At 40.6% G+C, this 27,436-nt stretch overlaps 2 protein-coding genes across 9 annotated transcripts in view; both read right to left on the bottom strand.

The window, feature by feature from the left end:
• Window positions 1-17,819, bottom strand: part of erc2 (ELKS/RAB6-interacting/CAST family member 2) — a 30,025-nt gene extending 12,206 nt beyond the window's left edge. Inside the window, exons 1-10 of one of the 6 annotated variants that reach the window (XM_089011135.1) lie at window positions 17,630-17,818; window positions 12,017-12,448; window positions 11,611-11,932; window positions 7,659-7,682; window positions 5,589-6,023; window positions 5,429-5,503; window positions 2,444-2,599; window positions 1,368-1,535; window positions 770-937; window positions 90-227 (exon numbers count right to left, since the gene is read on the bottom strand). In XM_089011135.1, the coding sequence (XP_088867261.1) occupies window positions 90-227; window positions 770-937; window positions 1,368-1,535; window positions 2,444-2,599; window positions 5,429-5,503; window positions 5,589-6,023; window positions 7,659-7,682; window positions 11,611-11,932; window positions 12,017-12,291 (1,761 nt within the window). In that variant the 5' untranslated portion in view covers window positions 12,292-12,448; window positions 17,630-17,818. Of the gene's footprint in view, window positions 1-89; window positions 228-769; window positions 938-1,367; window positions 1,536-2,443; window positions 2,600-5,428; window positions 5,504-5,588; window positions 6,024-7,658; window positions 7,683-11,610; window positions 12,449-17,629 lie in introns of all 6 variants that reach the window. The other 5 variants (XM_089011134.1, XM_089011132.1, XM_089011136.1 and 2 more) reach the window with 5 other exon arrangements.
• Window positions 17,820-23,220: 5,401 nt separating this feature from the next.
• Window positions 23,221-27,436, bottom strand: part of bsnb (bassoon (presynaptic cytomatrix protein) b) — a 51,933-nt gene continuing 47,717 nt past the window's right edge. For 2 of the 3 annotated variants that reach the window (XM_089010147.1, XM_089010149.1), the window contains exon 12: window positions 26,407-26,742. The gene's annotated coding sequence lies outside the window, so the exon portion shown is untranslated. Of the gene's footprint in view, window positions 26,200-26,406; window positions 26,743-27,436 lie in introns of those variants that run through there. The other variant, XM_089010148.1, reaches the window with a different exon arrangement.

Below are 27,436 nucleotides of genomic sequence, written 5' to 3'. Positions count from 1 at the left end.
ATCGATAGTCCGGTCGATATTTTTTCCGACTCTCGAGAATATCGATATAACGAGACTTTACTGTAATGTGTATTATTATTATAATTTACCTTCTCTGACAGCGCCTCCTCCAGGGTGGCCAGTGCAGTGTCGGTGTTGGTGGAGTCGGTCTGCAGAGACTTGACCCGGTCCTTCAGGTTGCTGAGCTGCTTGTCTTTATCCCGCAGTTGCTCCTGCAGGTTCTCAATCTGGAGGAGGAAGAAGAAGAGGAGGAGGATGAGAAACACAAAACAAAGCGCTAATCATTGCGATATTAACACCAAATCATTTCAGCGGGAGGTGTTAATGTTTTCTTAAAATCAACACAGAGCGAGAAAACAAACAATAGATGTGAGGATGAGTGTGAGCAAAAGAGATGCAAACAATGCAGGGCACATTAGCGGGTCACATTGAAAAGAAAGTGTATCGCACACATAAAAAAACACAAACAAACACTTGAGGCGGTGAGGTAGAAAGTTCTCAAATATTTTTCTTTCTTTTTAAGATTACAACCATACTAGTTCAGTATATATAAAATGGCATTGAAAATAAATACATTTCGCTTGAGAATGATTTTAAAGTATGACGTGGACCTGCGCAGATGCATCGGCAATACAATTCACTGTACACGGTTGTAAATTGCTAGCGGAGTACGGCACGTGATGTGTGTTATTTGTATGAAGGTGTGAACTTTATGTCATCAATTTAGTGGAACTCGTCAAAGGAAGAAGAAAAAAAAAGAATACAGTACCTTCTTCTGCAAGACGTTGATTTTTCTCTCTTTGACCTCCAACATGTCCTTCATGTCGCGGATCTCTCCAGCAAGAGTGCCTTTCTCTTCCGTCAGGTCCTGCAGCTGTTTGGTTTTCTTATTGAGGAAAGACTCTTTCTCCTCCAAACGCAGGCGTAGAGCATCTACCTGGAATATGACCGCAAAAAAAAGTAAGATGACATGAAAAAAAGTGTCACAGAGACTTTCAGAACAGTCTTCGTTGTATTCAATGACTACTTTCTGATGACACCATAAGACACAATCGAACAACATCCACCCCAGAACTGACTGTGTCAATAATTCTGACTTTACAGACACAGATAACGCAATTGTGGATGGAAATTTATGTTTACACACTCGTGAAGGGCTTGATATAAAATTCACCAGAGCACTGTTCCGATAACAGGGGCGTGTTTAGACGGTGGATCAGCGAAGGGGTACAATTCTCATAAAACCTTTTTGATTGCAGGTATTGTTTTTAAACAATGGCTAAAAGAAAAATAATATCTTGAGGCAAGGGGCACTTTCCATTCATTATCCTTGCACATCACTAAGGGTGATCATCTATTCACGTTACCTCCGTTTGCAGGATGGCCGCCCGTTGCTCTTTGGCAGTGAGAGACTCTTTGAGTACTTCAATGTGCTGTTTGCAATCCGAATTCTGGTTGTTGAGGGTCTCCAACTTTGTCTGAAGAGCCAGCAGCTCTGATTCCTTCTTTGACAACTCTTGTTTGAGTTGGTCGATCTGCACAAATACAATATTTTAAACCCTGGAATCACAATACTCAAGCTATGGAGTACAGCTTTGCCGCTATTTTCATTAACACAAGTTGCTCGTATTAAAAATGTATTTGGGACTGACCCCCACCCCCCCACCCCCATCGCTCGAGCCCCCACAATCATCATGTATTATACATCATTTCTATTCACGATGGATGGGAAGAAAGGTCTAAAAACAGCGCAGTAAAACCATGGACTGGTCTGTGCCTGGTCCACTAATAGAAAAATCTCTGAGTAAACACAATCAATGCTCCAGGGAGACAAACAAATCTCAGTAAAGCAAGATGTCAAAATCAAGGCCCGGGGGCAAAAACTGGCCCACCGCATCATTTTATTCGGCCCATAAAAGCATATCAAACTTGTGAAATTTCATGCTAAATTGCTTGCTAACGTCCAAACCAAAATTTCAAATTGTCCCATGTAAACCACAATGACAGTCAATTCCCAAATTTGTTTGAGTTTTGAGGGAGTGCCGATAAAGGACTGGTCAGACCTCTGACAATGTTTTTCCCTTCCACGTAGGGGCAGCATTTGCCTTTTGCCCATGTTAGCGCTTTGTTACAGCTTCAGCTGTTATCAAAGTGCTATTTAAATCAATAATTATGTATGGTATAGTATTTTGGACAGCAACCCTCATTTCAAGCTCATATAACTCCAGACCCATATAACTTTGGAATTAAATATTTTTTTCTGATGAAAGAAAGGACTATAAGGTTTCTAACGCTGTATTGATTGTTGATGTAGTCCTAAAACTCAATATTCTGTGGTTCCTGCAATTTGAGTGAAACTGACAAAAACCCTGGTGCTGGAATAGACACATATTTGCAAATGGTCTGGCAGTGAATGAGTTAAGTTCTTTTTTAAATCGCCTACCTTGGTCTTCATAAACTTGGAGTGGTTCTTGTAGACCTCCATCTGCTTGATCTCCTCTTCGCGGTCTTCCGTATTCAGCAAGCCGTTTGCCTTCAACATTTGGATCTCATCCTCCAAGTCGCGAATGTTGCGTTCCAGGGAAGCAATTTTGGTATCCTGCACATAAACATGCAGATGACACGTATGTCAGAATCTTTCCGGACATGCTCAAAAGTTGCGGGAAACAAATTGGAACTGAACTCTATTATCATCACCAAACAAAGACGATTTAGAGGAAAGACGACAACTGAAAAAAAACTGAAAAAGAGAGATTGATGGCGCAGAATAAGAAGAAAAGAATCCGTGCGACTGCAGCTGTCAGAGATCTGAGAAGCTTGTTAGGCTGCTACAGCGCAGAGGACTAATCGCCATTGGGAAATGTTGCACAAACATTCAGCAATGGTAGAATGGGAGAAAGAAAAAAAAAAGAAGGAAAAGTAACACACTGCAGATTTTACGGCTTGCGGATTCCGCGAGGCTGTGACTGTGAGTGTACCTCAGTTTTTTTTTTTTTTTCAATAAATAATACAACATCTTTAACATTAGCCGTGGTCCGCAACCCCTCTTTCCTTTTTGCCCAAGTGACTCTGAACTTATGAACTTGGTCAAGTGCTCACAACGCCTCCCCTAAACCACCCAAGAGGAACATTGGCGGTAAATCCTCACAGGAGATATAAGACTCTCATCGTGCATGCAGGTTACAGCTCACCTCGCATCGACGTCCATCAATTAAAGATTGCCGCAAAAGACATGTTATGCCGTACCTTCAACAGCAGTAGATTTTATCCCGTCCACACGCCATCACCGCTTGCATCCATTTGCTTACTATTTTTATTTTTTTTTTTTCATCCTGGACTCCCTTTTGGTTCTGTTTTCTTGCATGCTGGTCTCACTGTCATAAACAACCACACCTGTTTCCATGGTAGCAGCGGGCAGGCTGTACGCCGCGCACGCTCTCGGCTCGACTCGGGGAGGGAGGATTATTGGCGCTTCCATCAGCATCGGGGGAGGAAGCGGGAGCGGTAAGGAGGAGGGGAGCCGCGAGGGGTCTTCCGGCACACGGCGAGAAAAGGCGGGTCTTTCCCCCCCCCCCCCCCCGCCTTCATCCGTTGCGCTCATCCACAAGGATAGCATCATTCGCATACCACGTGATGGCCGCGCTATTCCAGGCAAAGGGGTGGGGCCCTGTCTGCTCAACGATGATGTCATGATTTATTTTGAGGAAGTGATGTCAGGCCTCTGCAGTGAAGCTGCCGGAGTCTACGGAGATTCACTTGCTTGCATGGCCTGGATTTCTCGGGCTTGTCAGATGTGGTCTTCAGATCTGATTGCTTCCTGGCATGTGTGAAGAATATCTCGCGTATGTCTCTGATGCAGCTGGAGTGCACTTCAATGCTACGTCTAACTTTTAGGATAATAAAATGCCCACAATTTGTGTGGGTGTGGTCTCGGAGGATGCCTCGTGAAAGGAGCCTAATTGTTTAATCCCTTAAAATAGGGATGCCCAATGTGAATGCTGGAAGGGGGGAGGGATTTTTTTTTCATCAGTGCACTGAAATTGTGGTTGTGGGCTGCCAGCATATTTCTACTCAGTAGCAGTTATACCAGGAATCCTGCATCTACCAGTTTAACTCATGCGCTGCCATTGCCGTATTTATTCGGAAATTGAAAATATTCCCTAATTTGTTTGAGTTTTGTTTTTTCTTGCAGGAGGGTGCCATTAAAGCGCTGGTCAGGCCTCTGACAATGTTTTTTCCGTTCCACAAGGGGGCAGCATTTGACTATTGTACAGCTTCCCCCATTTCAAGCTCAGATAACTCCAGGCCCATATAACTTAGGAATTAACTCATTTTTTTTCTGATAAAAGAAGAGAGTTCTCAGGGTTCTTACACTTGCATTGAATGTTTGTTGTCCTAAAACTCAATATTCTGCGGGTCCTGGAATTCGATTGACAATAACAAAAACTCATTGGAGCGGACACATTTTTGCACATCTGGCAGTGAATGAATTAAATGCCATGCAGCTCAGGAAAGCCTATTCCAGAGCACTTTTCTTGTTGCTGTGACCTGAAGCCATTACCAGCTATAAGGTACCTTCGGATGAGTAAAGTGGGGGGTACATCCATGAACGGACCGTGTAATACGGGCACAGATAATGACCTAAAGTGTCTATTTTGGGAATGTGTAGGGCAGGGGTGTCAAAGTCATTTTTTTGCCGCGGGCCACATTGTAGTTATGGTTTCCTCTCGAGGGCCGTTATGAATTTGGGGAACCCATTAGAATGTTTAAATCCCTTCAAATATTACATATAGAGCACACAGCAAATTAATGAATAACTCGTTTTCAAATCTGAAGTCAAGAATAATGACTTTTATTGTGGTTGACATCCAGAAATATGAAATTTTGGCTCAGATTTTAGCAATCATCGTGGAATTTAACAAGTTTAATTTGCTTTCGTGGGCCGAAAAAAATGATGTGGCGGGCCGGATTTGGCCCGCGGGCCTTGACTTTGACACCTGTGGTGTAGGGTGACCAGGGCACCCAAAGAAATTCCACAAGAATGCCGAAAACATGCACACTCCACATTTGAATTAGTTTGACCTTGTGACCAAAATAAATGTGATATTTAACAAGTTGCTAGTCAGCACTGGTGACATCACTTGTTTTTCCGTTTATAAGGGCACACTTCCGCAGGCATAAAATTTGAAAGGTGGTAATCAATGCAATTTTGACACAGGCTACAGCTGTGTAGTACACATCTGTCAGTGTGTTGACTCAGTAGAGTATCATAATAACAACAGTCAGTTTTCAGTATTTGAACAGTAACCAATACACGTAATATAAATAAACTCCATGTGATGTGTGTGTGTGTCTGCTTAGATTTGTGTTCCTTTCCTTCTTCATTGGCTGTTTTTTTATGTTTATTTTTTACTTAACTTATACTTACTTTCATCTCGATGATGGTTTGCAGGGCCTTTGTTTTGCTTGGATCTTGGTGCAGCTGATTTCTGCGGTGCAATTCCTCGGAGAACCAAACACACAACATATCATGAAAGTGTATACAAGTACTGCAAAAACCACAAAGGTGACAATATATGATAGCATACCTCCCTAAGATGGATGTTTTCCTTCTCCTTCTGGTCTAGAATGACCTCCAAGTGTCCCAGCTGTGCTTCCGCTTCAGCAATGCGCCTGTTCCTCTCCTGCTCCTCCTCTTCAGAAACCCTGCCGGGCCCTGAGGGGAGCCCTTTACTTTGTAGCATTTCTAGCAGCTTCTTAATGGACTCATCTCTGGCTCCCAACGTCTGCTTCTGCGTTTCGATCCTCAGCTCCATCTCTTCCAGGGTTTTTCTCAGCAGGAACAGCTCCTTGGCCTGCCGGTCGTGCTCGGCCTGCAGCCTGCGGAAATTCTCCTCGGTCAGCTCGATGGTGGTGAAGTGCTCGGCCCCGGAACGGTTGCCGCTCTCTTGCTGCAGCAAGTGGTTGAGGTCGCGTTGCGTGCGTAGCTCGTCCTGGAGAGCCTGGATGGTCATCTGGAGATGCTGATGAAGTTCAGACAAAACACACATAGGCTCACGTATTGGAAAAAGTACAAATGTTTGAAGGTAGTACAAGGGACAGCAGGGTGACTGATACTTTGTTGGTTTGTTGGGAAGAGTGTATTTAAAGTGGCGCAACTGTGGGTGGACGTACACGAGGAGGAGGTCTTACCTTCTTTACCAGCTAATACTGTCATCAGAGATGTCAACATAGAAAAATGTATTAATTTTCAAAATATATGACAGAGGATTAATCAACATAAGGAGACCCGGTGGAGGCCCCAAAAGAATATGCGGGGCCTTTATAGAATCCCATCAAAGCAGTTTTCATGTCCAGAAGTTCCTTTGTTTGATGGATATTACCGTAATGCGATGAATTAAACGAATATGTAAATTCAAAAGGTTGCTACATATTGATGCCGGGCAACAGCCTGTTCACGTAGATGGAATATAACATAAAAGTCCTTCAGAGTCATTTCACTACGATTCTAAAATAAAGACTCGGAACAGCCGGATTAAAATACAAGGAAAATATTGGAGCTACACAAGACACAACATTCGGTACACTTGTACAGCCTTATTACATGCAAAACAAAAATCAAAATCAGAAACGATACATAACGAAGTTTACAATGATGTTAATTTTGATTGACACTGTCAGAAAGATAGATTGTATGTAAAAAAGTGTGAACAAAACCAATTCTGTGCCATCAGTTTAAGTTACTAACAGTAAAATCTTCATCGACGAAAAGTTCAGAGTGGAATGTTGAATTAAAAAAACAAATCATACATTTTGTATTATATATATATTTTTTTTATTTTAAGCAGATTCTTTATTTACAGACAGTGTAGGTGTTCAAATACCTGACATGTTTCAGCGACTACTTCCGCCTTCGTCAGAGTGTCGAAACATGCCAGGTATTTGAACACCTACACTGTCTGTAAATAAAGAATCTGCTTAAAATTAGATATCAAGTAGACAGGATGAATTTAGTACAACATTTTGTATTATAGTGTGTTAGCACCCTCAAGCGGCTGAATAGAAGATCTGTTGGAGCGAATTTGAACTCCTCACATTCAAAATTGTAAGTGAACAGTGGTACGAAACAGCTCCAAATTTAAAGTGAAAAGGGGTTAACAACTGCTCAACTTCTGTGTGAGCACGTAGAATGTGCAAACAGACTTTTGTTGAGTGACTGCTTGCTTCGGTGGCTTTTCACTGGCCGCTCAATTCGACAGATTTCGAAATACAGTACTACTATACACGAATATTTGACGATAGAACAACATAACGTGACAAATGTTGTCTTTAAAAAAATTAAAAAGTGTCAGAACTAATAATTCAAACTGATATCCCTGATGTACCTCCACAGTAATCACGCTTTGTGGGTTTTTTTTATATGAGAAAGACACATTTGGAGTGAAAGGATTAACAACATTTCGTGTAATTTACCCACAGGAACATATTTTGGGGTTGCGTGAGCGATGGTGTCAATTCAGTGTAATATTTTGAATTTCAACTGGGTGTCATAAGGAGAAGAGGTGTAAAGGGATTGGCCAGGTTTCTGCAAGTACACTTCACACTGAAGGTGACTCTATGTTGTGCACGTCACATTTGGTGCAAACATAGGGACAAACCTTTGTTCTCCTGGCATCCAGCAGCTGCACAACAGGGGCAGAATGAACAGAAAAATAAATACATAAAATAAAACACAAATGTACGGTAAAACAGTCAGTGTCAGATTATGACGTAACAGAGACGAATGGGCAACATGAACCATGAGCGATTTAAAAAAAAGAAGCCCCTTAATTTAGCTGTTTGGCCAGCTTTTTATGTTACTCTTATTATGATTCCTTCAGAAAAAAATATTGACCTCTCTGGAAAGAGATGACTCGATATTTACAAACAACATTCACGTTTGAACTTTTCTATAAATGGCTATTTGTTTTTATCTCATAAAAAATATTGTAAATCCAACATTGTAAAATGAAACACCCTTTACCGTTTCTATAAATGACAATATGACTCTATTTCATTAAAAAATATTGTCAATCCAAAATTTTAAAATGAAAAATTATCGTAGGCCGTTGGGCGAAAATAAAAGTGACAAGATAGTCGTCGCGACTGTTCCTCGTTGTAGTTACTACAACAGTACATTTAGACAACAAAACCATTACCATTCATACTCACAAAATTTCAGAGTTTGACATTAATCCGAAGTACCGTCACACGCTGAAGGGTCAATCAGGAAAATCATGAAAATTATTCCACAATCGATCAGCGAGTACTGTGATGTATTTAATATTCTTGCTAGGTGTGTTTCCGACCACTAGACGGCGATGTTTTTCTTCTAGCATGACCTGTAAAAGTTCCTGTCGAGTGAAAGGTTGCTAGCCTACCACATATCGCGATATTAGTCACACTCCAAGTGTGAGTCACGACCAAAATCCATCCATCACTCATAACCTCCATTTCGTGTCATTTTCCATGAAAATATTCTGTCACAGACATCAGAGCCTTTTAAAGTAAAAATATAGCAAGGGAGAATAATAACTCACATCCTCCCACAATAATGACACGATGCAATGACTCACAATAAAAATATATATTTCAATTGTGATTGGTCAATCGATAATGTCCAAAGAGCGGCACATCTAAAGAGCGGCGCCTGGTATCTCAGCTTCCTCTTTATCTCATGTTGTGCTCTGATCAATAGCCTTCCGTCTTGGAGCTAAAGTGCTTAGTGCAGTCAATGAGACCATTTGCATAATTGCACCAAGGCTGAAAAAGACTGCAGGAGTGTACCACTTCCTGTGAGTCAGTCAAATCTCATCGGCTATTGTCGTGGTCACCGTGCCCACGGGGGGGACACTTAACTTTCGCGATGCAGGTGCGCTAGATCATAACATGACTACCGGGGTCTAGACTGGGGCTTCGAGCTGTTTTGACCGCATTAGAGTGCCTCGTTGCTACAACGTGGAAAATCCCCAGAATGACTGTGTTAGCAGCAGAGCCGTTAAGGATATATAATGTACTGTGGAATTTTCACAGTTTAAAAATGTACAGTAGCCGATTGTAAGCACAAGAAAGCTGCCAGATGACATTACAACATCTTTCAACAGCATTGAAGTCGGATTTGACTGATAGTAGTGACTCGCTGTAAGACGGTTGGTGTGCCAAATTCAGAAGATTTCTTTTCATGTAAATATTCACATTTTAAATCATAATCGCAATGTTGGTACTATCACATTTGTCATTTTTCAACATACAGTAAAGTCTCGTTATATCGATATTCAAGGGAGTCCGAAAAATATCGATATAACCGGGACTATCGATATATCCGACCCTGTTTGCATGTAATTTTCTCCGTGCGTGCATAGAAATAGTATCGATATAACCGGGACTATCGATATATCCGATATCGATATAACGAGACTTTACTGTACTTAGCTTGATATGGGTCATAGAGAGCCAGCACATATTTCTGCTGACGTGCAAATGACCGACTGTCTAAAATCAAAGATGTCAAACTCATTTTGTTGCCGCGGGCCACATTGTCGTTACAGTTTCCTCTCGAGGGCCGTTATGAATTTGGGGAAACCATTAAAATGTTTAATCCCTTCCACGTATTGCATATGGAGCGCACAACAAATTAATGAATAACTAGTTTTCAAATTTCAAGTAAACATTTATTGTGGACTATATGGGACAATTTGAAGACTTTCGAAAAAATCATGGAATTTCACAAGCTTGATTTGCTTTTACGGACCGAATACAATGATGTGGTGGGCCAGATTTGGCCCTGGGGCCTTGACTTTGACACCTACGCTCTAAATGTCCTGACCACCCGTTTCAAAGCCAGTGCTGCATTGAGCACAATTATGATTCCTTCGTCTGTGTACTCATGGCCAAAGTAAATCCTGATTAAAATAATCAGAATCAGAAAGCCTTTAATAGTCCCACAATGGGGACATTTGCACTAATAGAGGTTAGGGTTAGCTTGTCCCACATTTTTACCATCTGATTCAGCCTGTGCGGCATCTGAAGACACATTGCCTTTGTGATGTATGTTGCTCAGCCTCCATTTTGGGGCCTGTGCTGAAAAACGGATCAGGCGTGTTGAGCGTCACTGTGACTCAGTCAGACGGAACTGGCTCCAGCTCGTATCTTTGCCGCCAGCAGGTTCTGTCCAGCTTCGGCAGCTTTGGAAATTGTGCTGAAGTCAAACAGCAGAATGTTGTTGGAACCGCCCCCAACGACTCACGCAATAATGCTGTTTGGACGTGGTAAACAAAGGCTCTTATTCCCTCACCTTATTAAGTCGATGAATGATGCGCGTTATTTGCTAAAGCTCACAGGGCCTTGGGGGCACCTGCTCTGACAGAAACTATCCTGAGATATCAAGCATTGCTTGCTTTCTTGACTTCATCGCCTTCTCTCGAGGTATTGCTTTGACGTAGCAAACTGCAATATGACAGTCACTTAATTAATTGGGCTTCCATTTTATGAAGTTGCACCTTGGATTTAATAATTTTCCCACTGTGTTCTATTGTATAATTCTGTATTGCCATATTTCTGGTGTATGAGGTGCACAGGAAGGAGTATAAGGTGCATCCCTAGTGAATTGTGCATTTTCAAACATTTACCATGTATAAGGCGCACCGGAGTATAAGGCGCACTGTCAATGAATGAAAAAAAGGTTTTCCAAATAAAATATTTTAAATTTTAAATTTTAAATTTTAAATTTTAAATTTTTTTCTTGTTTTCTTTTTCTTAAATACAAACCATCATTTTACAGGCTTTTTTGTTTCTTTTTTACTTTTAAGAGCGCTTCAAAACAGATGCATCAAGATGTTTAATATCCCTCCAAGTCAAAGTTTGCTGTCAAAATAAACACCAAACAACAATAATTAAATTAAATTAAAACCACAATATAAGTTTGCCTCAATGGGTGGTAATTTAATGCTCATAAAATGCCACACAAGGATATACGCAGGGCATCCGTGTGGCTTTTTTATTCGTGATATGTGAACATGACTGGCGCAGCAACACATGTAGACAAACAATGTAACGATCGTGTCTGAAAAACACTTGATATTAACTAAAAGTAGTTGTGGAACTGGTATCGATTTGTGGCTGGATGATTGCACCATGTTGGCCTCATCGCATGTACCAGAAGGAGCTGCAACAAATTAATCATGAACTAACTATTTAGTGATGCTTTTATAAAGTACAGTACGAAAGAGTGTTACTTCCCTAATTTTTTAATTGCAACTGATTTTTGGGGGATGGAAAGTGAAACTAATATATGAAACTTTATATGCGACTGAATTTGACCTATTGTGGATGGATCTTAAATGTTCCCTTGAGATCAGGGCAACTGTAAGAGGCAATTTTTTTAATTGAGGTTGGATTATTCTTTTTTTTTTTAATCATAAAATACCATCAACTCTTTCCAGAAAGGTCTCCGAAAAATAAAAGTGGTCTCCTCATAAAAGAAGGTGAGGAAAAATACCACGTGGCAAAAATTGATGGACAAGAGACAATCACGGAGCTCCCCGTGTCACAAATAACAGAAGTGGGTCTCACCTGGTTCTCCTCATGAGTGACTCTCATCTGCTCCTTCAGGATAGACGTGCGCGCCGCCTCCTCTTTCCTCATGATGCGCTCCTTCTTCAGCTCCGGGCTCCAGAAGCTTTTGATGCTATTAGTGGAGGAACCTAGCTTGCTGTCCTTCAGGTCCAGCTCCCTGCGCAGCATCTCGTTTTCCCTCTGCATGTCCCTGAACTGGGCCTGCATCTCCAGCAGTTCCCCCCCACTGCTGCGAACCGCCTGCCTGAGCAGGGCGGAGGGCACCGCCTGATGGTGGTGGTGGTGGTGGGCGTGCAGCATGGAGATGGAGCCCAGGTCACTGTAAGACAGAAGGTCAGCATGGGGCAGTCCCACCGAAGCGATGTTGGGACTACTGCCCATGGCTGTGACGCGGCCCCCGTACATGGCCCGGCTGGTGGCCCGACCCAGAGTGGTGGTGCCTTTGGGGTACGTGGCCGTGGAGCCCACGCCCTCGTGGTCGCTCAGGTACATGGGCCCCGAAGTGGCGTAGGCAGCGTTGAGAGACTGGATGTTCTCCATGGAGAGCGTCTTGCCCCCCGCGCCGCTCCCGACCACGCTGTTGGCCCTCCGGTGGCCCAGTCTGGGGGACCGAGGCAGGCGAGGGGAGCGTGCGGGGCTGCTCTCTAAGTGACCTACAGCTCTGGCGCTGCCGTACATGTCCCGTGAGTCGGCCGCGTGGCCACCAGGGGGGTCTTTAACGGGGGTGCGCTGCGATGATACTGCACAGGTTCGCTGAACCGCACATGGGTGACTTGATTTTTCGGCTTTGGGAGGCGGAGCGAGTCAAAGTTCGGAAGGAGCGATGGGGTGGTGCCTGCAAGAGAACCGACACTTTGGATTTGTCATGTGAATGACGCACAAATTTAAAATGACAACTTGAAAGATTTGAAAAAAAACATTAAATAAATAAATAAACACACAAATAAATAAATAAATAAATAAATAAATACAGTGAGACCTCAACTTACAAACACCTTATCTTACAAACTTTTCGTCTTACAAACGTCAAATTTCTGAAAATTGAACCTTATAATAAGCACTATTTTCATAATACACACCCACCACGGCTGGCGGAGTGATCTTCGGCGGAAGCACACGACCGAACAGCACCAGAGGTTAAGTTACCAACAGTCCTTATGGAAAGTGACTCTCCTTCCATAAGCCATCAACGACCATCAAAAAGGTAAATCAAACTTTATTTTACAGCACAATTTATTTCTTTAATTACAGTCCTCATGTAATGCGCCTCTCTTTCCAAACAGCAATTCCCTTTGACCTTCGACCTCCAACGCCATTCCGTCAAGCCATCAATGACCATCACAAATGTAAATAAAGTGACTTTATGATACAATGCAGTGTATTTGTTTCATTACAACACAATAGCACATTTATTATACATAGGATAAGGTAGGTCGTGTTTAGTTTTAAGGCTTATTTAGTTGAAAAATATATTTTATGGAAACCCGGGAACGGATTATTCCCATTTTAATGGTTTCCTATGGGAATTTTTTTTTGAGATACACACTTTTCACCTTACACACTCTGTCTGGGAACCAATTAAGTTCGTAAGTTGAGGTCTCACTGTAAATAAATAAATAAATACATAAATAAATAACCGTACCAAACACTGCAGCCTTCCCAGCCAGGGTGCCCTGCATCTCACACCTGAGGCTCGCCTGCTAATCAGTCACCTGCAGCTCATTAGCTTGGTGGTGTTGTCATAAATTAGATCCCTGTCAAGTGCTCAGTGCAAGTTTGTACCGTAATTACCTGCAGTGACTTATGGTCTCCCTCTTGTGGATTGTTCTCCTTTCTACTTCATGTGATCTTGTTGTCCATTAAAGGGCAACCGACGTCACTTTTTTGTTTTTTAACTAACATCAGAAAAACGTTTTATAGCATCTAAAATACCCAAAACACACAGTATGATATTTTTAGTCAAATGTAAAACACCAATAAAAATGACTTAAAGTGTCCAAAATCACAGTTTAATGACAATATTTCTAAGTTATTTCCTGGCCAACGACATCCTCTAGTGGACGTGTATAAACCACACCCCACCCGCAGCTGTGGAGTGATTCAGACATAGTACTACTGAAGGCCTAGGAGTGACATGCACGGCCTTCCACTACATTTCAATGGCCGACAAGTGATCAATTATAAATAGCTCAATTATTTTGTTACTTACACTGGTGATCTGCTGTACATAAATTGAAAGATTACAATTTCATGGATCTTGAAATTTTGCAAAACAATAATTTACTGTAGAAAACTACAATATATGTGTTGATTTTTTTTAATTTGCAAGCTTTCTCCGCTTTTTGTTAGGATTTTGAAAAATGGCTGTCAAAGTGAAAAAACAAACATGTCGCAAAGCTAAAAATCTGGTTTCATAAACTTTGCATAATTCAAACTTTTGAGACTTTCACTGTAAACAAATATCATAATCATTGACTACTATTAATCGGCAATGAATAATACAATAAAAAAACACTGCTTATCAAAACTGGACCAGATATGAGAAACACAAAAAATGGAATTGGAAATCCAATAGAGCTACAGTACGTTCTCTTGGGCGGCTATTCCGACCAGTTGCCATGGTGATGACGTCTGGGCTAACAGAGATTAAGCACTTTCGTCGCTGCATGGGCGTCATTTACCAAAGGTGACAGAAAAAGGAAAAGGCAAAGTGTTGAAAGAATCATTTAAGCTTTTCTTTGCGTTGGTGGGGGATTTTTTTGGGTGAACTGATCATCTAACATCAGGTGTTGAAGACATTCGCAAGGTCATTTCTGAGAAGAAAAGGTCAGAGAGGATACTCTTCCCTCTAAAATTGAGTTAGCACATTGAAGTTGACTAGTCCCAAAATCTTGTGCCAAAAAAAATTAATACAAAAATAAATTAAAATAATAATTCTTCTGTGTATTCGCCAGAGACCCGCTGAGACACAACAGTAAATGAAATTCCAATTCAACACGGTGGCGGCTGTACAACAAGCTGCTCTTATCGTCACTGGTCAGCTTTCAACAGCTCGAGACAAATTGGCAGTACGGCCAAAATCGGCCCCACCTTAAATGAACTACAAATGCGTTGCCAGAAAAAAAATCATGTGCGTCGTCTTTCCGTGTCATTGAAATAAATTGTTTAACAGGACAATGAATGTCACTCCATTGTCTACTCCCTATGTATCTTTGCTGGACTGGGGAGAAAATAAAATTGCAAGTATTTCTTTCGGAATATTCCAAACTCCAATTTCAGTGCTGCCCAGTGAGGTAGCGCAAATTTACAGAGTTGGTGGGTTCATTTTCCAATCATGAATTGGCCTAACATTAAAAGTAATTCAGCAGTGCACTACTCCATTAGGCCCCAAACAAATACAGTAAAGTGTCGTTATATCGATATTCAAGGGTGTCCGAAAAAATATCGATATAACCGGGACTATCGATATATCCAACCCTGTTTGCATGTAATTTTCTCCGTGCGTGCATAGAAATAGTATCGATATAACCGGGACTATCGATATATCCGATATCGATATAACGAGACTTTACTGTAATTGATTATGAATTACATCGAATCAACTAAATTCAAGAGGAATAATTTATTTTGGCCAACATCAGTAAAACATATATTATATTCATTCATAACATCAATTCTCTTCCCACCTTCAACTCCCATCTCAAAATTATTATTTATTTACTATTTAAAAATTGCATTTTCTGTGCAACTCTCTCTCTTGTTTCTATTTATAATTGTATTTTATTTATTGCATTCTATTTGTGATTGTATTTTATTTATTATAGTACCTATGCTTGTCTGTCACTGGAAAGTGTCCTTGAGAGCTTTGAAAGGCGCTTAAAATGTAATGTATTATTATTATTATTATTATTATTATTATTATTAGTAGTAGTAGTAGTAGTAGTAGTAGTAGTAGTAGTAGTAGTAGTAGTAGTAGTAGTCGTAGTAGTAGTAGTAGTAGTAGTAGTAGTAGTAGTGTCACGTTTTGCAAGGTGGTGATGGCAGGTGCGGATCCCAAACAGCAGGCAGGAGGAAGCAGGAGGTTGTGTTTGATAAATTGTATTAAAATAAAGTCAACAGGAACAAAATCTATCACATCAAAATCATCTGAACGGAAAAAAAAAAAACAAATTATCAAAAGAAAACCAAGATTAAAAGTCCGCCAAGGTTAAACAAACACATGCACCGCACACAATGCATACAATTGCATACAACAGCATACAATGCGTTCAACAATTACCCGACACCGAATGGTCGTGCCGGGGGTCCTTTTGAGTGTCACTGATTGGAAACGACCAGCACCTGTGCAGGTGCAGGCGGGGCCGACAGCGCCACCCGTTGGTCGCCAACCAGATCATGACAAGTAGGAGTAGTAGTAGTAGTATTGCTTCAAAAGAATCTCATTTTCATGGACCAAAAGTCTTGAAACTTGGAAAGTTTTCAAACATCTAATGCACTCTTTGGTTCAACCAAGAAAACCCACTTTTTAAAACTATTTTCTTTTACGTGACAACTGCATTTTCAGTTCACCATTAAAAGATTCCAGCATCCCCCCCCCCCCCATAAAATTTCATATTAAACAAAGAAATTGTTCTACCTAGAACAAGAAAAAAAAATACTCAATCCACATTTTTTTTCATTTTCCTTTGAAATTATCTAAACACACATATGGCAGATTCTATATAAAAGAATGAAAAAAATTGTATAAAGCGTGAGAAGAAAGGAGCGTCAGTGCAGAGCGCCGATACGTATGTGGAACTGTCGCGGCTTGGAATTGAAGCGGATTTACGTGGGACAGGACATATGAGACAACCTCTTTTTGTCAATGGATGCTACAGCCGCGCGTTTACTTTCAACATTTAGCGTGTAGTAGACGTGCACATTCCACCTTGATGTTTGACCATGATTCACTGGTGAAAAGGATATGTTGATCATCTCCTCTTTCATCTAGAACTGCTTCATACAACAAAGAGGGTGCAGAAAGCGAAATGTAAATGTATCCTCTGCGAGACTAATAAAGGCTAATCCAAGTATTGGTTTGTACTGTATGTATACTGTAATATTTTGTCATGCTTCTTAGTGACATCACCCTTGTGGTTGAATAAAATAACGATTCAATGGTTGATCAGAACACCTCCAGAAGAATCAAATGACAGAATCATCACTAGCAATTGATTGAGCATTGGAGTGGAGAGGACACAGATGACATGCCACAAAGATTCCGCCGCTGTATGTCTGGGACTTTTTGGAGAAAGGTGGGACCCGTCCATTGTGTTCGGATGAAACAGCGAGGACGGGAGGGGGGGACAAGTGGTCGAAAGGAGACGATGGCGATGTCAGAGCCTCGTCGTCTCAAGCAGACAAAGAAGGACATTTTTCTAAAAATAGCCCTCAATATGGGTTGATAAGAGTCATTTCACACGAGAAGGAGCACCAATCCCTTGGAGGGTGCTGCAACATGCAGCCTCATCATCATGTATTCTACAACTGAGTCGCAATGCCCCAAATGTATCCCATTCAGAGAAGAGGATTCCCATTCTTTTCAAATGGGCTGAATTGAAAAGTTACAACTGTTAAAAATCCCACACTGAAGCGTTGACTATTGAAACACTGATTCGATTATTTGAATTATATGTGATGCTGCATAAGGAGCACAGACCTCCTGACAGCTCAATGGGCCTCCATATTTGATGGCCCCGGCGTGGTACGCATCGAGCCCTTGAACGCACCACAGTGACACCACAGACGTGTCAAAGAAAAGCCTTATTTTGAAACAACATTGCTGCTGCATTGTTTGAAGACGGCGTTACGACGCAAATCGCCCGCTGTCTAGTAATCAATGACCGGCCGGGAACGAGTAAGGGTCCCTTTAAGCGGCGCGCAAGCGAAATCGAGGGGATGGGAAAAAAGAACACTTCATGGACCGCGCGTGATAGGAGATAAACGATATGGTATGAACGTACAGAAAGACACTCACCTCCTTCGATGTCAATTCCTTTCTTGTGCTGCTATACGAACGGCATCCCGTCGCCTCCATTCAGCCGAATAGCCTCCCTCAGCATCCCGCGCTGTCATTGGTCCTCCTCCGCACGCCAGCATCATCACCGTCACTACCGCAAGTGGCAGCTGCATGCGCGAGGAGGGAGGCGTGTGATAGTGTGTATGTGTGTGTTTACATATTCCGATATCTTTTTTAGGGTCTTGATGAAACGAGATCGCTTTAACGTGATGCCACGGTACTATTTCGCGACAAGCCAAAGTGAACAGATTATATTCGCCCTGAATTTAGTCTCATAGGTCACACTCGTTCTCATACTGTCCGGTCTACTATGCGCCTCCCCCAACATGCCGTTTAAAGATGGCTCAAGGTATACTACTAAAACATGGAGGCCGCTAATCCCATCGAAGGAGGGACGATTTTCAAGGGTACTCTGCTTGAAAGACTCAACTAAATGCAATTGAGTACACCAGTTGCTCATATTTTGCTCCACTACTGTCCAACCGTGCATGGTTCTCAAACATCTGTTCCACTTTATATGCCTCGTGGTTTAAGTACAAATATATATATGGATATGTCATAAAGGGAATGGGGTTAAAGCTGTGTCCATACATTTGTATGCAATAATAGATTGTTGCCATTAAAGTAATGTGCACATAAAACACAAACGGATAATTTTATCAACATACTTTCTGGATACATTAGTTAGTAATGGAAATGGAGTGGATTGTCTTTATATGACCATATAGAATTTTAAAACTATTTTTCACGGCCAGTTCTATCTGCATATACTTCTATAAAGATATGTTATCTTTTGTTGCCCCCCTAATGGGGACTCAACACTTAAAAAAATTCTAGTGAGGCATTTGTTGATTCCATTGGACACACCTGGAAAAACAATACAATGGAAAACAGCATTAACATGATTATAAAACACAATTACACATATAAATTTGAGCATGTCCTTCACAAGTGTTAACTAAACGCTCCCCGTGGTTCCCCCCTTCCCTCCTTCCAAACTACACAGACTTTGTCCCATGTTGCATCCAAAACGCTGATGCTAATTGCACTTGACAGGGGCCCAAAGGAGAAGCATCAGCAATTCTGAGTCGTGATCTGCAACCACACATATGCACACGCACACAGGCGGTGCGTCTCCTAGTGTTATATTGAGTTAAATTCATGCTCAACGTAAGTGACACGGAGGCGATGCACCCTTATCATTACGCAAGTCAACGGGGCCAAAGCTCATACAGAGTACTGTATTAGCCTCTTTACCTTCTCACCGTGTAATTCGGTGAGAGCGATCAAGCCTGGAATGGTCATCTCGACGGTTCTGCGGGTGATTATAAACGGATGGGTGCGATTTGTTGATTAAAGGTTTCGATAAAACGGTTTTATTAAAATAAAATGTAGAAATTGACAACCTTGCCTCACCGGGATTAGCTCAAGTGACCAGAAAAAGCATATTAGCAGTACGGAAAATAACTATTGAATTATATTTTAGCCTTATTACCAAACCCTGTTGATGTTACTACATGATAATTCCAGGAGTCATTAAAAACATAACAAAAAAATAGTGATTAACATATGTGATTGCTTAAAACATCAAAATGACTCATAATGACAGCCAGTAGATCTTTTACCCGGAAGTGTGATGGTTCAGGGAAATGATGTGTGGTGTAATCACCGATGCTTTCTGCTGCCCTCTAGTGGTAATGTTACTCAACATTCAATTTATTGAAATGGCTTCTGATTAAAGTGAAATATTTCGTTTGGATATTTCGACGAGATCTCAACAAAGGCTTATTTATTTATGTATTTATTTATATAATTATGTATTAATGTATTAATGTATTAATGATTTAATGTATTCGTGTATTAATGTATCTATCTATCTATCTATCTATCTATCTATCTATCTATCTATCTATCTATCTATCTATCTATCTATCTATCTATCTATCTATCTATCTATCTATCTATCTATCTATCTATTTTTTACCATAATCAGATTCTAAATTGTCAGGTTCAAAATGAGTGATTACACAGTCGGCCGTACACTTAAAGAACTCATTCTGGGAAAAAAAGATGAGGAGCCGCTTCCCCCTTATAATTGATGTCACACTTCCAATCACTAGTGGATGAGTCATACTTCCTCTGAGGTCACGGTTGGTAGAAATGGTGGGTTAATAGTGTTTTTGCTCACACCGGGGATTTTCGGGAAATTAATGACTGCAGATTGATGCTGGTTACAGTTTATGAATGGAGAGTTTGTCCTTAATAGAAGGACGTTTAGGTCAAGTGAGAGGGACCCTTCAGACAAGCGACGTGGTCAGTCATTTCAAATGCCGCTGCATCTCCGGTGGCTCGTATCAATTAATGGGAATATTTTAAAGGTGTTTTGAACTGTGCAATCCTGAACCGTCATTATTCTATGCTAATGTTTATTTTAATGATCACTCTTGCCGCCTTTGAACACATTTTTACAAGACAAGATATGGCGGTCCGATATCAGTGGCCAACACAGACGTTTCAAGCTTTTCAAGCTCCACCAGGCGACCCTTTAAATCTCAATGGCCTTCGATTAGCGGCAGACTGTAGCGGAGCCATTGAAGAAAAATGACTTTCCATCAGTCGATTTTTCTTTTCCATTAAACTTAAAGGACAACAGACATCACTTTTTTTGTTTCCTAACTGACATCAGAAAAACGTTTTATAGCATCTAAAATACCCAAAACACGCAGTATGATATTTTTATTCAAATGCAAAACACCAATAAAAATTACCTAAAGTGTCCAAAATCTGCAAAAAAATGAGCTGCGAATTGGGCATTTTCAGAAAGTCCCGCCCCCAGTTTGTGACGTCACGCCAAGACGTCTTGCATTGCTGGAGAATCAAAACAATGGCTTCAGATTCGGAGAATATGCTTTCTTGTTCCACATCCAGTTATGAATATGATTCAAATAGTTCTGAAGAGGAAAGCATACATGTTTGCAATCGATTAAAGAATTTATTTCGTGCCATTTTGAGGCAACATTGAGGGGAAATGTCTCACCCAAAAAGAGGCAGAAAATGGCAACCGAGCTCCTGTGAGGAATTAATCAGCCCTTTTCCACAGGCTGATAAATTCCTTACATGGAGCTTGGTCGCCCTCTTCTGGCGGCTTTTTGGTGCAACACGAGGTTTTCAGACCAAACAAGTACAGCAAAATACATTGACGTGATGGAAGGGCTGCTACAATGTGTCCTTTTTTTTCGGTCAGGGGCGTTCCTTCAGTGACGTCATGTACAGACCCGTCACCAACTCAAAAATAAGACTTCTGGAATATTCAGCGCGAGTCTCAAAACATAAAATATAGCTATATGCGCTGGAATCTTTGTAAAATACGCTCAGTAGAAGTCATTTGAAGCCATTTTACAAATTATGGACACAACTTGTCCGAAGACGTCGGTTGTCCTTTAAGGTCAACAGACTTTTATCGTTTTATCGTGTATTTTCCACTCTAGTGACTGCATGCAAAATTATAAGATAGCCACTGTGTGTTCCAGTAAGTTATTAACCCTTTCACGCACCCTGTAACCCGATCACAGTATTAGATGTCTACTGTAGTGACCACTGTCCTTGAAATCATTAATATCATCAGAGAAGAGACCACGCATATTTAAAACTTAATAATTAAAAAGCCCCTTCTACATTTTTCTTTCTTTTACTGCATAATGCGCATGCACTCACATATGACAACGAGGCGCTCTAGAGCAGCCACACCAGCAGACTGTCCTGGGGCAAGATGCATGTTCAGGGTGTAGGCGTAGCGAGCGTGCTAACTGCATGTTAGGTTACGCCTCAGCTGAAGTGTGTCACTTGACACAGATTTAGCAACAACCCCCCCGCAAAAATGGCAGCAAAACCGAAATGGTGATGCATAGATTTACATTGCACTGCATCACTACATTTCAGTCTTAGTTTTGACACATTTTCAGCGGTTATCTTGAAACATATTTTTAAACAAATCAATACATTTAATTTCAATTGTCTTTCAGAAGGTGTTCAAAATGAAAATTCCTTAATTTGGAACATTAAGGGCCACAGTTTGACTCTGGAACAGATTTTCTTCTGATTAGCATGTCCAATATTCACTTGTCGGTCAATTAGCCTTCTTGGGGTTAAAGACAACAATAATGAAAATCACACTGTCAATCATTGTCATTGATTCCAATGCTGAATTTGATGATGATGATGTGAGCCGACTGCTCGTTGGTGAGGAGCAGGTGCGGACTACGGAGGTGTATTGATATTTAAAGGGCAGCGGGGAGACAGACTTCGTGGCTCTCAGCATGATGGCAGATAGATCAACCAAGGTGATTTCAGAATTATTAATCTTTTTTTTTTCCTTTTTATAGTAGCAGCAGGCATATTCCTTCTAGACACGACATCCACCACTTTAAAAAAAATTATAAAATTGAGTCAAAGAGTTAGTGACATTTTCCCTCCCGAGGCCCATTTGTTACCCTGAGACACCTTTGGACTGCAAAATGTCAGCATGAGCCTGAGGCACAACAGGACCAACGTTAGAGACTCGGTGATAAGTGGGAGTGAAACCAGATGAGGGCAGCCGACATCTGTAGACATGTTTAAACGGAGCGGAGAAGAGGTGGATGTTGTTTTCTGTTCTCATGGAAACCAGGGAGGAAGTTTTACTTTGGCAAGATCATCCGTTAACTTTTTTTGGGGGAAAAAAATGTCATGCGTGAACAATCGTAGGCGAATATGAGAATACGACATTTAAAAATTTTACATGAATAAGGATATACAACGTACTACTGTGTATGTGTTTTAAAATGCAACTACCGTAATACAATGTCAATGTTACTGGTTTTCTATATGTATACTGTGTATGTATATATATATATATATATATATATATATATATATATATATATATATATATAAATATATATATATATATATATATATATATATCTCAAATACTGTATATATAAATATATATATATATATATATATATATATATATTATATATACGATTATATGTGTGTATGTATACAGTGTACATATTTTATATTCTGTATATATATATATATATACAGTAAAGTCTCGTTATATCGATATTCAAGGGAGTCCGAAAAAATATCGATATAACCGGGACTATCGATATATCCGATATCGATATAACGAGACTTTACTGTATATACAAAATATAAAATATGTACACTGTATACATACACACATATAATCATATATATATATTTGAGATATATTTATATACGTATATACATATTTTATATATATATATATATATATATATATATATATATATACAGAAAATAAAATATGTACCCTGTATATATATATATACACACATAATAAAAAATATACACACACACATAATAAAAAATATCTACTAACACAATATAAAAAAATAAATAAATAAATAAATAAATAAATACATAAATGAATACACTGTCTATGACAGTGTCAAGAGAAGAAAAAAGTTTTACGAACACCTGTAAACGTTCACGAGTGGAATAAGGTCACACGGAGTCTAATGTACAAGACAACATGACATTTCTTTAATTTGTATTATTTTTCTCAGTTTGGAAATTGCAGGGTCAATATTTTCATTGAATCACATTACTGGACATGATGCACCCAAATGTACTTTTCCATTTTTTCAAATCAGTTTACAGGAATACACTGAATAGAGCACAAGGTTTCACAATGGATACACGACTGACGTTTTCCCCATTGTACTGACAACAGTGAATGATAATTTCCAGATGTTTTCTTTTCTTTTTTTGTTTTTTAAATTCCCTGCTTTTTTTCACCCCCCAAAAATGTATCACATTCTAGATCATAACCATTGAAACCTCCAAACTGTGGGACACTGAAGGCAACTTGTTGCCACGGAGGTTCTAAAATACAACATGGATACAATCTCAATATCGATGGAATTGTTCCAGTTTTGTTCCACTGTTGTAAACAGTCAGAACAAGTTAGCCACATCGACTATGCATAAGCAATAATCATCTTTCTTGTTACTGTAAATAAATGTTTTTTTAATACACAAAAGTTGGCACCAAATACGGCATGGGGATGCACAGGACAGCCGTACTCAGGTGAAAAAAAAAGCTGTACAGTCCATTAAATGTGTATTTACACTAAGAAATGAGGATGGCTGCGCTAAAAGCTGTTGTCTCATATGTGCCTCACATCAAATAGATCTCCATCTCCCGTTCGGATGTCGATCTCGGAGGCACTGTGACATTAACTTCCATGTTTCTACTAGCCTTCGAGCAGCGACCGCTACCAGCCAGGCTTGTGCTTTCGACATAAAAAAAAAGACACGCCCTGATTTGTGATTGACTGGCTGAACTTTTTTCCCTCATCTTCTGCTCATTGGCCTGTTCAGTGAAATCGTGTCGAGTTGTGATCGTTCGGGAATTACCAAGCATTTAAAGGGCAACCGACGTCACTTTTTTGTTTCCTAACTGACATCAGAAAAACGTTTTATAGCATCTAAAATACCCAAAACGCGCAGTATGATATTTTTATTCAAATGCAAAACAGCAATAAAAATTACCTAAAGTGTCCAAAAATCTGCAAAAAAAATTGAGCTGCGAATTGGGCATTTTCAGAAAGTCCCGCCCCCAGTTCGTGACGTCACACCAAGACGTCTTGCATTGCTGGAGAATAAAAACAATGGCTTCAGATTCGGAGAATATGCTTTCTTGTTACACATCCAGTGATGAATATGTTTCAAATAATTCTGAAGAGGAAAGCATACATGTTTGCAATCAATTAAAGAATTTATTCCGTGTCATTTTGAGGCAAACGGGCGGGGGGAATGTCTCACCCAAAAAGAGGCAATAAAATGGCCACCGAGCTGTGAGGAATGAATCAGCCCGTTTCCACAGGCTGATATATTATTTCAATGGAACTTGGACTCCCTCCCTGTTTAAAAAAAAACAGTACAGCAAAATACATTGACGTGATGGAAAGACGCTACAATGCGTCTTTTTTTACGGTCAGGAGGCGGTCCTTTTCTGACGTCACGTGAGTACTCGTCACCAACTCAGAAACAAGACTTCCTGAATGTTCAGCGCGAGTCTTAAAACGTAAAATATAGCTATATGCGGTGGAATCTTATTAAAATACGCCCAGTAGAAGTCATTTGAAGCCATTTTACAAATTATGGACACAACTTGTCCGGAGACGTCGGTTGTCCTTTAAGTGAATAAGATCTAATCATGCACCGTTCCCACCACGAAGACCTGGCTGCTGAGTGATTTGAATCAAAGGTGAACTCTTATCGAAAAGAAGCATTTCATCCACCCCCCGCGGGGTGACAGTAACACCCAAGTACGTACACAATGATATTGACACAAATTAAGTGCTGTGTCGGAGGGTTCACGCCAGCACAAATGGTCACCAAGAGTCCGAAAACGCTTGAGGAACTAACAAACAGCCAAGGAAGCAGCCAAGCAAATCCATGCTACAAAAGCGACACGATGGCAGACATTCAAAAACAAGACAGCAGACATATTTTAACCCTTTGGCAACAAGTCCCCGCGGAGAACTGTGACAGTTTAAGAAACATGCGACGGAGAAATCAAACTGGAGTTCAATCGTCAATCAGTAAAAACATACATACTCCTTCAACCGCTTTAAATCTGTCACGGTGGTGTCGTTTCGCTGTGATGAACGTCATGATCGGGTTCAAAATGGAGTCTTTGCATAGAACATTTGAATTGCTCATCTACACTTGACGTGTGTGTGTGTGCGGGCGGGTAGTAAAAGGCAGTGGACCCAGCTTGTTGGAGAGGTCATTTGATAACATGACAACAATACAGCGGAAAGGAACTCTGGCATGGCAAATCTGTGCGTCTGGATGTGTTCCTACCACTCTGCATGCGTTTATGCATCTGCAACCTAACACGCATGCACATTTGGACATCCGGTACGATGTTTGTAAACCGTTGGACAAACCGTACAACAAGGAGCATTGGATAATTTCCCCATCGTTAACGTACACAACATTGATACCATTTGAGCTATATACCGTTATCTGCATGCTATTGCGTCCTTTTTTTTTTAGTCACAGAGCAAATTATTGGCTGCGAGAAAACAGACAAAAAAATAAAACACTTCAAATATAAAGTTGTACCAAATAAAACAAGGTAAAAATGTTCCATAAATACACAAATGACAGATTTACAGAATGACATCTTGAAAGACTATATACAAACAGTAGTATACAGCTGCGTAAAAATAAATATGTCATAATATGGACATTTGTGAAAAAAAAGAGGTATATACGTAAAAAAAAAAAAAAAAATCTGAATAAGGCCTGTTCAAATCAGTGAATATGAGGCAAACCGAAAAGATTAAACATGAAAGCTCAGAGCAGACAATAACAATGGCCTTGTGATGGCAAGATATCGAGCCACTGCCACCTTTTCTTTCATTTGGTCCTCTCGTCTGTGTGATTCTCACACTTATGGGCACACACTGGCAGTAATTTCTTTCCCTAATAAAACAGACAAAAAAAATTTACACCTCATGACGAGTGGCTGTTGGAAAACTGCATAAAGGATTTTGTTTTTCTTTGTTTTTTTTTCTTAATCTATTTGTGCGTGCATGTACACATTTACACAATGCATTTTGTATAGAGACACTGGTGGGGAGAAAAAAATCAGGAGAAGTAAGAACACATTCAAAGACGGGGGGGGGGGGGGGGGGGGGGGGGGGGTCACGTTCCCATACTGGAATGTAGAGATCAGATAAACCGAGCACTTGGATTTGTTAGCGGAGTCGTCTGTGATCGATGTGATTCTTTGGTACCAGAAAAACCTATGACGTGCTTGAAGAATCATCATCGATGTGCATGGAATCTAATATCTTTGCCAGACGTGAAGAATATCCAGCAGGGAGCGCACCGAGGCTTTTTTTTCCCCATTCGTGGTCCTTGTTCTTTTTTTTCTCCTCCTATCCAACAAGGTTTTCTATCGAGGAGAAGACGCCGAATACGAAAGTCCTCCTTTCTCATCTCTCCCCCGCCTCATGCTCACGACTGGAATCAAGACAGATATACGGTGAAGATCAGTGTGTCCGTACAGGATCAAATTGACCACAAAAAGGTGATAAACATAAGAAGGGGCTGGTGTAAAGGCTACCCTCAGAGGCGGCCGTTGCTTTTAGATCCCCTGACATGGACCGAATCAATGCGAATGAAACCAATCAATGAGTTTAAATCACATCTCTGTCGGAACTCAGGCAGCCAATCGTCGGCCTGATGGTGTCAGAGGTATAATCCACTGGGACCAAGTGCTGCTTGGCCTTAACTCATTCACTTCCTGACATGTGCAATAATGTGTCCACACCAGTGCCAGGGTTTTTGTCATTGTCACTAGAACTTCAGGACCCTCAGAATATTGAGTTTAGGACAACACAAATATTTAATGCAGCCTAAGAAATCATCATCAGAAAAAGTTATTTTCTAAATGAAATGTGTTTGGAGTTATATGAGTTTGAAATGAGGGCAGTCGTCCAAAATACAATGCAACGCATGCATATTGGTTTATATGATGCTTTAACAACAGCTGAAGCCGGAACAAGGCGCTAACATGGAAACAAGGGAAATGCTGCCTGCCCCCACAAAAATAGAAACAATCCGACTTCAACGGACAGTTAGGACGGCGGAAAAAAATCATTGGCATCGCCCTACTCATTCTCGAGGACTCTCGAAGAATCCAAACTAGGGCGCG

The sequence above is a fragment of the Hippocampus bargibanti genome, linkage group LG12, assembly GCF_051943395.1.
Source record: "Hippocampus bargibanti isolate YZ-2025 linkage group LG12, ASM5194339v1, whole genome shotgun sequence".
Lineage (NCBI taxonomy): Eukaryota > Metazoa > Chordata > Actinopteri > Syngnathiformes > Syngnathidae > Hippocampus > Hippocampus bargibanti.
This window is presented reverse-complemented; position numbering and strand designations above follow the sequence as displayed.